Source organism: Onthophagus taurus, chromosome 2 (genome assembly GCF_036711975.1).
Source record: "Onthophagus taurus isolate NC chromosome 2, IU_Otau_3.0, whole genome shotgun sequence".
Classification (NCBI taxonomy): domain Eukaryota; kingdom Metazoa; phylum Arthropoda; class Insecta; order Coleoptera; family Scarabaeidae; genus Onthophagus; species Onthophagus taurus.
In genome coordinates, this window is record NC_091967.1 from 12,820,340 (window position 1) to 12,832,259 (window position 11,920).

The 11,920-nt window shown below is 32.4% G+C and overlaps 2 protein-coding genes across 3 annotated transcripts; one reads left to right on the forward strand and one right to left on the reverse strand.

Moving 5' to 3' along the window:
- Positions 1-42: 42 nt before the first annotated feature.
- On the reverse strand, positions 43-1,491 carry LOC111425959 (ankyrin repeat and MYND domain-containing protein 2). The gene is made up of 2 exons (XM_023060250.2): positions 1,237-1,491; positions 43-1,180 (listed from the first exon to the last, which is right to left on the reverse strand). The coding sequence occupies exons 1-2, from the start codon at positions 1,426-1,428 to the stop codon at positions 215-217; spliced, it is 1,158 nt and encodes a 385-aa protein (XP_022916018.2). The 5' UTR covers positions 1,429-1,491; the 3' UTR covers positions 43-214.
- A 1,178-nt stretch (positions 1,492-2,669) lies between these two features.
- On the forward strand, positions 2,670-11,697 carry LOC111425892 (T-box transcription factor TBX3-like). 2 transcript variants are annotated; one of them, XM_071194284.1, is made up of 5 exons: positions 2,670-3,098; positions 3,290-3,454; positions 6,775-6,877; positions 10,417-10,843; positions 11,143-11,697. In XM_071194284.1, exons 3-5 carry the CDS (start codon positions 6,786-6,788, stop codon positions 11,638-11,640), a joined length of 1,017 nt encoding a protein of 338 aa, XP_071050385.1. In that variant the 5' UTR covers positions 2,670-3,098; positions 3,290-3,454; positions 6,775-6,785; the 3' UTR covers positions 11,641-11,697. The 2 variants fall into 2 exon arrangements, with proteins under 2 accessions (XP_071050385.1, XP_022915955.2); XM_023060187.2 differs by lacking the exons at positions 2,670-3,098; positions 3,290-3,454 and adding an exon at positions 5,840-6,679.
- The last annotated feature ends 223 nt before the right edge of the window (positions 11,698-11,920 follow it).

The window sequence follows — 11,920 nt, forward strand, 5'->3', positions numbered from 1 at the left end:
TTATTCTAAAAAATATCCAATAAGATTTATGTAAAATAAAAATTTTTAGTGATCCATTAAATTTATTAATAAATTTTCACATTGATACATCAAATTCAATTAATTTTTTGTACAATTACACCACATTAATATTAAACACATTACATAAAATTATGTTCAAGGATTACTTCCAACTATTCCACTCAATTCAATATTCATTTTAATAATGAGAATATTAATTATTAATAAGCAAGTTTTGGATTTCATTTGATATATCTGTAGCATCCGGTTTTGTTTCTATCTCATTTATACCTTGGCTTAATCTAGCACAAGCTTTCTTATGGACAAACCAATCTAATCTTTGACAATTTCGATCGCAATATTGAATTGCTTTACATTTCGAACATTTTTTACTGGGTTTTTCTTCTCCACAAGTATGACAAACGGAGATGTTATCAACAAATCCTCTGTGACCATTAATAGCTGCTGTTAAAACGTTAAGAGCTGGTGGGGGATCTTTACCAGCCAAACTAGTAACAATTTGTCTAAACAAAGTACAATCTGTGAATGGAAACTCTCTAACAGCTTCCCTAATAAAACCGTCCATAAAGTCCAAATAATTATCTTTGCCTGGTTTTAGAATTTTCTTTGAAAATAATTCGATAACATCAAACTTTTTATCATCATCTTCTTTCCGATTTTTTCGAATTTTCGATAATGAGTCAACCATGAAACCAAGATAATGAAATTTCATCGCCATAACTTCATTTGATTCCCTTCCTTTCATTTGCTTTTTGCACATCATCTCTAAAACGTTTTTTATTTCATCCATATGATCTAACAATCCAGGAATTCCTTGGATGTTTAACGCTAACCTAACAGGGTGAATATTAACAGTACTAATAAATTTATGAAAACCTTCACATAAGAAAGGTGGTAGATAAGGCTTAGTTTGTTGGCCTTGTATAATCGAATAATATTCAACATCTTTTTTTGGAATAAAATTGTTGATAACTATAACACAACTGTGATTACCAACAAAACCAGCCATTTGTGCTGCTGTTCTTCCAACTGTATTCACAGATGTAGATTTTGCACCAGCTAGTAACAACAAATTACATACATCTACATTTCCTGATAACCCCCCAAAATGCAAAGCAGTGTAAGAATGTTCGTGTTCGCAAATATTCGGATCAGCACCCTTCAAATAAAATTTTAAAATTAATTAAAGTTATAAGACTGAATAATAATTAATACCTGATCAAGAAGTAATTGTACAACTTCTTTATTGCCCTTATAAGCGGCATGTTGAAGTGGAGTCATCAAGTTTTCATCAAAAATGTTCACATCCTTCGCTTCCGTTAGTAATGTTCTTAGTAAAGGAATATCATTTTTTTCGATTGCTTCGAAAATTTTCTTTTCAGTTGGGTTTAATTCTTTCGGAGGCATTTTACAAGAATTAAAAACTGTTGACAAGCAAAAGTGAGGTTAGATTATACATGACAGATGGGTTGCATTTTTATCGATCGTTTCTAGATGTCGCTAGAATTAATTTGTAACCAATGTCCGTTGAATAAACATACTGTATAAGTACAATATACAAAAATATAAAAAAAATAAAATTAAATTAAAAAAATATTAAAATATAAAGCGAAGTATTAACGGTTATAATTTTATTATTGTTAGGTTATCTAACTTGATTCGGTTACCATGGTGATTAAGATCAAAATATTGCAGATGCTTGTCAAAATTGAAATTGAATTTAAATTTTTTTTTAGGAAAGAGTCTTATTTAGTTGGTTCAAAAGGCTGTATTTAACTCAAAATTGGTTTATCTAGGGTAGTATAAACAAGGTAAGTGGATTAAATCAAAAAAAGATATTTTTAATTTATTTCTCTTAATTAGAATCGATTTAAATTAACTACAATTAACGAATTTACTATGAATGCGAGATAATCGTAAAGAATTCGAATTGTTTTAAAATTAATAAAAATTAGGTTAGAATTGATAAAAAAATCGGAAAAAAAATTTATTATTTTAAGGTTATCCAACTTGACTCGGTTACCATGGTGATTAATATCCAAATATTACAGTTTCTTGTCAAAATTGACGTTGAATTCAAGTTTTTGAAATGAAAAACACAATTAATTGGATTTAAAGGTTGTATTTAATTCAAAATGGGTAAATGGATGAAATGATGAAATTATAAGCAAGGTAAGTGGATTAAATCAAAAAAAAAAAATTTTTAGATCAATTAAAATGTACAAGAATTTAGGGTTAAATAACAATTAAAACTAGAACTAACACTAGACCTAGAACTAGAAGGTTTTAGGTTTAGACGGGCGTCTTAGACAAGAACTTAGAAAAGTCTGAAGACGCACGGCTAAACCCGAATATTTCTAGTTAGTTTAAAAGTTATAACCAATACTCAACGGACCTTGATTTGTAACCTTAAAAGTTTAAATTATAAAGTGGACAAGAATAATTAAAATAACTCAAATTTCTTGCGTTTTTATATATTACCGATAGACTAACAACATTTTTAAATCGCCCATTGGTAAATCCTGGGCAAAGTGTCATTTTCAGCCACAGAATTTGACGAAAATTTTACATCTGCATATTTATTACGATTACAAAGGTTTATATGTACAACATTTGATTAATTTATCTTAAGTTAAGGTTAAATAATCTCCTCTTCTGCTTTGTGACAACTATAATTTTGATCGTTCTCAGGTATAGGACGAATTTTATATTTGTCACTAGCATTAACTTGCAATAGGTTTAACCTATATTTTTTATGATTCAGATTGCACAAAAACGCTATATAGTAATAGCGAAAGCCTCGCAATGGACCAATACATCAGATGCAGGAAAGATAATGGGAAGTTCTATTATGTGATCTCCATAGACTTGCAAAGAGCCATAGATCATAATGACATCAAGAGGCATATGGTGAAATACTGCTACCTTTATAGTAGACAGATATTCAACCAGAAAGTCCAACAAGCACCGAGTAATCAAGCAAAAGAACCCGTTCGGCCAGTCTGTATTTAATTACGTAATGGCAAACTGCTAACCGAGGTCAACTTTGGAAAGTTTGCAGTTTCTGCAACGACAAGGTAAGGATCTGACAAGGGCGGCGCTTTCACTATGCAAGAAGAGTATCAACCGTGCTCAATCTTGTGAATCGGCGTCGCCACCAATTTCACTAACGTAACTCTCAATGAGATCTCATAAAGTGCTTTGGAAATATCTAAAACAACTCTAACACAACAATATAAAATCACTATAACATTTCTTATTGTTTTAGGCTGCATCGCAACATCGTTGAGGTGTTTGGTTAAAATGGATAAAATACAAAACCGGATACCATCATATTTGAAATTTGGGCCGATAACATAATCGTAAAATAGTTTATATTTCCCTGCTTTATACATGGATTGATGCTAAAACGAATGATGCAATTACAAAAATAGTAGGTATTTTTTTTCTTAATGACTATCTTTTCATGAAGTAACTTAAAAAAAGAAGTTTTTTGTAGTCACCTAAATAATTAACATAAGTATTCTTTTAAGAGGGTACCCTCTCAAGTGACAATACTCGAAAGTGGTAACCGCTGTCCACAGGGGACATAGTTTTTGTCGCAGTGTTATCGTCACCATTTCGTGACATTTCCTGCCTTCGCGGTAATATTGTTCTTGGTAGACGGAAGAAGGAAAGTCGCCGGTCGGCTCATTTATCGTATACAGCCCAAAAGTAGTCCTTATTACCCGGTTATTAGTTCGACTGTCCTTTACACAGGTAAATGTAATGCTGACAATAGAAAGAGGGTGGTGCGTGTCTTCCGGTTCGCCGAGTGGCTCCTCTTAACCTTTGGCAAGTGTTAAAAGTGTCTGGGACCCCCCCTAAAGAGACGCTGGCGGCGGCCAGACGTATTGATTTGTAATGTTAAAATTTCTTTCATTCTTGTAAATCCCATTCATTAAAAAGAATAAATAAATTTGGTTATCGCCATCATAATGTAATATAAAAGTAATGACAATCACAATTATAATTTGATTTAATTGCTGTTTAAAATCGTAATTATCTGTTTTGAGTATTTTGCGAAAAGAAAACAGACGTCGGGCGCCACTCTTTTTCAGTTTGGGCCAGTGTCGTCGCCTGGGACAGTGATATCGAGTAATTATCGTCCTTCGTTCTTTGGCTAATGTGCCAGGGAAACCTTCTAATGCGTAAGGCGCCTTTCCTTTTTACTTGGCTCGAGTCTGCGACTCGTCAAGAGTCACTCGGGGCGAAACATGCCGCGCAACCCCGGATGACGCCAAACCCCATCGACGGATGGATCTCTGCCAAAATGTCTTTGTGACCACTGTGTACAAACACGCGCAGTTACGCAACGCACATTGTGCTAAATTGCTGTATACATCCCTTGAAGTTGTTTATTTATTGGAACGTTTGACGATTGACAAATAGTCACGAAGCGTGTTATGGTAAAAATCTATTGAACCCACTATTGAATGTTTATAGATTGCTTTCTGTCAAAATTTTAAGAAGATTAAAAATATTATCTAAAAATATAATTTTAATTTAATTACTCAATAAAATAGTGTGAATGTATAAAGTTAATCCATTTATATACGTAGTAGTTATGTTTGTGTTATATTTTGTTACATTTGTAATCGAAAGTTTTAGAACCTTCTGGAAATGAATTCGCTTTGCTTTGCGGATGCGTTGTATCCATGGTCATACTAACTTTTATGAAAAGAACAAATGTAAATTTTTAATAAACTCTCAACATGGCTAAACCTGACTGTTTCTAGTTTTAGGTCAAATGTTAGTTCTAGTGACAGTGCTAGGTAGCGCTAGTCAGCATTAGATAACACTATGTTGCATACTTTTACTGAATTAAACTTAAAACTAGTGTTTATTCTAGTTTTGCACTAGAACTAACACAAAACCTGGAACTAGAAACATTCGGATTTAGCCGGCTTTACTTTTTATTTTAATATTAGTTTCTGTGGGCAAAAGTCCGAACATGGTGTGTACTTTTCATACCCAAATAATGGCATTTAAAAAAAAATGTTAAATGATAGTTTTTTTAAAAAAACTGCGTTGTCCCTTTTCGCCTGGAAATGTGCTGATTAGGGACGGTCATGTTATTCAGCCGTTATTCTCATTTAAAGCGGCTGAAGTGTAAAGGGCAACATTTAGAGAAAATATATTGTATGAAAAAAGCTTTGTCCCGATTCAGATGGAAGTCCCTATACACCTCGTTTTACGGTATGTTTAATATGTCCAGCCTAGCAATTGCAACATTACTTGACAGTTTCAGGGAAAATAAATTTACCTGGAAAAATGTTGTAAACACCTAAAAAAGTGTTTGAATGCAAAACCACGAAATAAAAACTCATCATTGGGAAAAGATTTGCTACTTTTGCAGCAATATACAAAAAGGTGTTGATGATCGTCTTCCACAGAATAACACTAAAGTGTTCCAACTTGCTCCTTACCATTCTTAGCATAATGTAATTGAACTAGATTGAGCCGATTGAAAATTTATTATAATAATAAATCGACAGCCAACACAAAAATCGTGTTAATAACGTGTGATGCAGTGCTTTGTTAAATTGTATAATACAGGTATGGAGTAATTGTATAAAACACGTTGATTGAAAAAGACAGGTAATCCATATAGCTAATACTTCCTTTAAAAATATTCCTCCATATATTATAAACCGCTAAGATTGTGATTCGGAAGACGATGAACATGTGATGATGATATTAATAATAAATGTTTTAGATGTTAATTTGTTTACTTACAATTAGACAAGGTGATTCTATAATAAATGGTGTTTCATATTTTTCCTTATTTTTTGTGATTACATTAATTAAATATTATACTTTTATTAATTTTTTTAATTTTCGATTGAACCACTTTCTCTTTTAATCTTGATCTAGATTTAAAAATGTGTGTAACAAAAATACATTAATAACTCGTTAACAAAGTAAATTAAGCTGGCATTCTTTCCAGACAAAGTAAATATAAACATTTTCTGATGTACATGCAAATTTTGAAGTAAATAACTTATTTATTTTAGTATAGTTGGGTTGAACCAAAATCTGTTATGAATCCTTTGGGTGTTTTTATAACTTTTGTTGTTGACATCTATAACCAGTTTTCTTTCATCGACCACATGTTGTCTTCATATTATTATATTCATATTATGTGTTACATCTCTCTACCTATATTATTTATATAATTATTATTCCTTCTAATCAAATAATCTTTACACTTTTTTTAATATTGAATTTTTTCTTTTTTGTGCTTCCCAGTAAGTATACCATTGTTATCTTATTTAAGTGAGGTCGGTCCCATTAGCGGTATATAATGAGTCAAACCATAAAAATGTGGGGCTGGTTCCAAGGGTGTCGGGGCACTTCGCCATTTGTTAAGCACCAAAACCCTCCGTCCAATAGGAACTCAAAATCTTAACCGCAAAGATTACCTCCACCAATGTATCTGCGACCATGTGGCACCACCCGTATTTGCAAAACAATCCCTTGCATTTAGGCAAAACGAGCGTAGCCTTTGATGTTAGTTTGGCTTTTGAGTTACTCGGTGACAAAGTGAAGTGCAAGTAAGACTTTTTACTTTCGAAATTTGTTATCAACATGACTTCAGTATTTAGTGGATCTAATTGTACGTATATTTTTTAAAGTTTTGTGTCTACATTTTTGATTATTATTTAAAAAAAGGGTTAAAATGTTTTAAGTGGAACCTTTTTCATTTTTTAGATTTTTATGATATGGAACCCCCCGTTATTGTACTTGTTGACACTCATCTTTGGAAGATGTTCAATAAAGTTGGTACCGAGATGATTATCACTAAGAATGGAAGGTATGTTTCTACATTTTTTTGTCATAATTTTTTAAAATTATTTTGTTGTAATAATTTTCTTCTTCAACTTATTTATTTTTCACAAATCAATTTTTATCATCAATTCTACTTTCTATTATAGTTCTTATGATAATTTTAGTCTAGATATTATTAAGGTATATCATAGCATTTTAATATTAGATTGACTTGAAAGAGTTTTTTATTTTGTGGTCCTTGTTCAACCATAATTTTCTTTTATCTTCTTTCGGGTGTCATTAAAATTTGCAATCTTCAAAAGACGCCTTACGCAAGAGCGGTCGAGACTGGTGCCAGTCTGATGGTGTGGCGTCGCCGGGGGTGTCGCTTAACACTTGACCCTCCACCAAAAGGCGCCGACAATCCGGACAGGCCGACGGCCACCCTGCGAACCACAATCCTTTTGCACTTGTTCCGAACCCCTGAAAACGACGAACAATGCCAGAGGATCCTTTAAACGGGATCCATACATAGCTACCAGCTCATCTTATGCTCATCGCGCATCGGCTTCATTGTTCTCATTGTCCTCGCCATTTTTCTTGATCTAATCTCTAATACGCATCGATTGCAAAACTCAAGAGGGCTAACTTTAGCCTTTAACTAAAAATACAATGTCTAAGTAATAGTCGGCACCTTTGCTTTTTGAATCAAAAGAGGACGGTTTCTTTGGTAGAGATTTTTTTGTTATCGCATAATTTAAAATTTTTTTATATACTCAAATAATCCGAAGCTACTGACATAAGAAATTAAAATTAAATTTTTTTTATTGGTAGTAATATAGCTTTCCAATCCAATCTAGTGTAAGCCAAAAGCTTTTACACGATAACTATACCTTGGCTTTTTGTTTAACCTTTTTTCTTATTTTTTTTGAGTGCTGATAACCACGGTTATTAACCAGCTTTACGACACATTCCAAAAATAAACACATTCCCTCATCCATCGGTTTCTTATTGGGGTAGGTTAAGACGGAAATTACTATTTTTCTAGCGGTTTGGTTTATTTTCTTTCTAATTTTGTGATTATGTACTCTTATATAACAACATATAACAATTGTTTCAACAATTTTTCCAAAATGATTATGTTTTACATTTATTATTAATGGAGGAATAGGAAAGTCTTGTATTTTTGATGAATCTGGCTGAATTGATGAATATTGAAAGATTAGTTAAAAATAAAATTAGCCAAAAATTTTCATCAAATTTTCATATTTTTGTATTTTTCTCAATATAAATGCATCTGAGCGCAAAAGTGTAAGAGAGCAATATTGTTAAGAATAAAATTTGCTACAACTATTGTTCTAAAAGATTTTTTATAACATGCTTCGTTTCCCAAGTATTATATTAACAACTAGTAAAACAACGAAATTGATCAAATTTTTATATTTTTATATTTTTCTCGATATCTATGCATCTAAGAGGAAAAGTGCAAGAGAGCGATATTGTTAGGAATAAAATTTGCTACAATTTCTGTTCTAAATGTTTTTTTGAAATATGCTCAGAATCCCGGATCTTACCATTAACATCTTGTAAGTAGGGTGTTCTATTTAACAAAATAAAGTTGACCCATTTTCTACAAAGCTAAAAGGGATAAACAATTTTTTATGCAAAATTATTTGGGCTAACAAAATTAACAAAAATTTTGTACAAAAGCGAGACCGAATTTCCAACCCAACTCATTCTTCCAGCAAATAGCTCTTCAGTCGAGATTTTCCGGCGCTTTCTCGAACTTTGGTATAAAAAAAGTTTCACAAATTTTCGATGGGATACATGTCTGGGATACTGTAGTGTGTTTCTAATACATGAGGATAATTATACAAGATTTTGTATAATATACTTACTTTGTGTTTTGAATCGTTATCTTGGTAAAACCGCCAATTGCTGTCAAGAGATAAGTATAAGATACTCTTTTTGATCCATTATTCACTAGATAACGTGCAAAAATTCTGCTCCGGTATCTGAAAACAATCCCCAAACCATTATAAAAAAGAAAGTTCTTCACAAATCGATAGGTGGCCAAAAAATATCTTGGAATAATTCTTCCTTTCAAAAGGGTACATTTAACTCAAGTGTAAAGTTGTCTATCAACTCGCAGCATTGATAATAGTCAGGAATCGGAATATTTGATTAAACGATTTCTGTCGCGATAACTACCGCACCATCTCATACAACAAAAGTTCTGTTTTAATTGCTTGTAGTGCAAAAGGGTCTGAACATGAAAACGAGGAATTCGCGAAAATCCTTCTATAGTACTTTATAACCAGCATAAATACATTTCTTAGCCAAATTAACCGACCAGCTATTTGTATAACAAAGGTGCGATGTTATATCTTCAAACTGAGGTTGCGTGCGGCCAATGCAATATAGATCAAGATCAATGGTATTTTATCTCTATGGGGCTTAACTGTGATGTCTCGATCGTAAGCGTCTTCAACTGTAAACCTTCACAAGTAGCAAAAATATATTTTCTTTGCCTTAATATAGAATAGCGATAAGTTAAATATATTTTCTCTGCCTTACTACGTAATAATTCCTTATACACTAAGATTCTTTGGCTACAATGTTTAGCGGTCAACAAAAATATTTATTCACTGCCTTAGTACACAATAATTTCTTATTTTCCAAGATCGTGATTTATTCGCCAATTGGGACATTATCCTCACTAATTGGAGCAAAAAAAGCTTAGATCTCGGGAATCATTTCAATCGCGTTCTCTTTCAAAGGTCTTGATAGTTGCAATTTGGCCACAAACTCAGTCGGTCAAAACCAGAAATTAACTGGCTGAGATGCAGAACTTCAACAACCTAAACTCGATGTGGTCTTTAAAACTACTTTAGTCTGAAAAAAAATTTTGTAGTAATTATTTATTTAGGTTCTTATTGATTCAAGTTAAATATTTCAAATTTATTTCAATCAATATCCTGTTCTTAAATTATTAGTTATCTATTTCGGAATAGAGGAAAGTAAATTAGCTAGCAAATAAGAAATTTAGCGTCGCCGTCAGTTTGGAGACAACGAGACGGTTGAAGGTTGAACTTCGAACAACAGATGACGGTGCACTTAAGGGTTTGTTTACTTGTCCTCGTCGAAGGCGCCACCGTTAAGATAAACAATTCACTGCTTAAACAACGCCCTTTGCCATTTTCAGGTCAAACGTCCTTTACTTTTATGTTTATTATACTTTTATATACAAGGGTTTTTGTCCTTCCTTGTTAAAGAAAGGGTTCAAGTGGATTTGTAAAACAACTTCTTCCTCAACTCTGAATTTTTGTTACTACACTTCAAAAACAGTAATGCGTAAAAATGTATGTTGATAAAAAACTATTCAGTAGCTATCTAAAGAAACTTCTTAAGATTACAAAGTCGGCATTTTTAACGGAAGCGACCTTGGTATTTAGACCTGATGGTATTTTAATACCCCACAATTTCGGTCAAAACCGACCCTAAAGTCATCACCTATTTATTTATTTTAAAACTAGGAACTTCCTCTTCACCAAAATCTAAATCCCCCTTCTTTTATTTTTACAGGAAATTATTTCCAACCATCAAAATACGCCTTTACAACTTGGACCCGAACGCCGAATACGACGTTGCTTTACATATGAAGATGTCTAGGAATTGCCGATTAAAATTTCAAGCAAAATCCGGTTGGAAAGAAGCCGGAAACAGCGACCCAAAAGCAAGCAAAGATATTTACGTTCATTTCGAATCCGGTAAAACCGGACATGAACTAATGATGAAACCTTTGTCTTTCGATAAGATTAGGGTTACAAATTCTTTACCTGCCGCTTTAAGTAGTAGCGGAAGTATGGAAAAGTACAATGATTTTATTTGCTTGAACAGTATGCATGAATATTTACCAACGGTTGTTTTAACTATGAGGACGCCTTATGGAAACAGAACGTTTTGTTATCCTTTAGAATTAACTAAATTTGTTGCTGTAACTGCTTATCAAGTAGGTATAAATTTCAATTAATCAATATTAAAAATCAAATTGATGATGATACTTTCGCAAAAGTAGAAGTCATCACGTATCCGCCTACATTTTAACCAAAAACCAACAGATGTCTTACAAATTATCTACGGTCCTCCTTTGACCAACATTTCCAATAAGCAATTATTCTAAGAAGTCGGCTCGTTGAAAGAATGGGAGGCGCCGGCGCCTCGTAGTATCCTATTTCTTAAAACCAGACTTTTCCTATAAAAACCGTTAAGCTTAATTGTATTAATTTATTTAATTAATTTCTTTTTCAGAACCAACAAGTAACCGAAATAAAAATCAACAAAAACCCTTTTGCAAAAGGATTTAGAGCAGATGGACAAGCAAAAAAACGGAAACCAAACAACACCGTTGAAGAACCAAAATCAAAAAGAATTTCCTCTGAGTCACCCCAAGAAGACGCTGAGAGATTATCACCATACCAATCATTTTCGGAGACTTTAATCCCACCGTGGAGTATTCATCCAATGCATACGATGGTTCCTTGTTCATTTTTGTTACCTCCACAATCGAATTTTCCTTATTCTCACGTCCCGAGTTTAAGAAATTTTGAAATGTCCACGCAGGGAAGATATCAACCAGATGTGGATTGTTGCAGTCTTTCAACAAGTTCAAATTTAAGCTCAACACCTTCAAGTTCACCAGTTAGTACAGGTTACTCGAAAGTATCACAAGAAAAGAAATTTGTGGATAAACCAAATGAAAATCATAAATTAGGGTTTTCAATACATAGGATTTTATATGAATTGTAAATTGAGAAAGATAAAATTTAATTGTGTGATATATCAAATGTTTATTATAAAAAGGATAATGTTTTATTAAGATTTTGTATATAGATTTATAAAGATTTTGTATAATAAACATTAATAAATATTTTATTTAAAGAAATGTTGATGATATTTTAAGCTGTTCAAACATAGATGGAGCCCAACAAACTAACCCAAAGCGTTTAATTGTAATAAGTAGCGCCATCTAGTAAAATTAAACTAAAAGTAAAGCATTTTGGTTTGCATACATTTCTTTATTTATAAT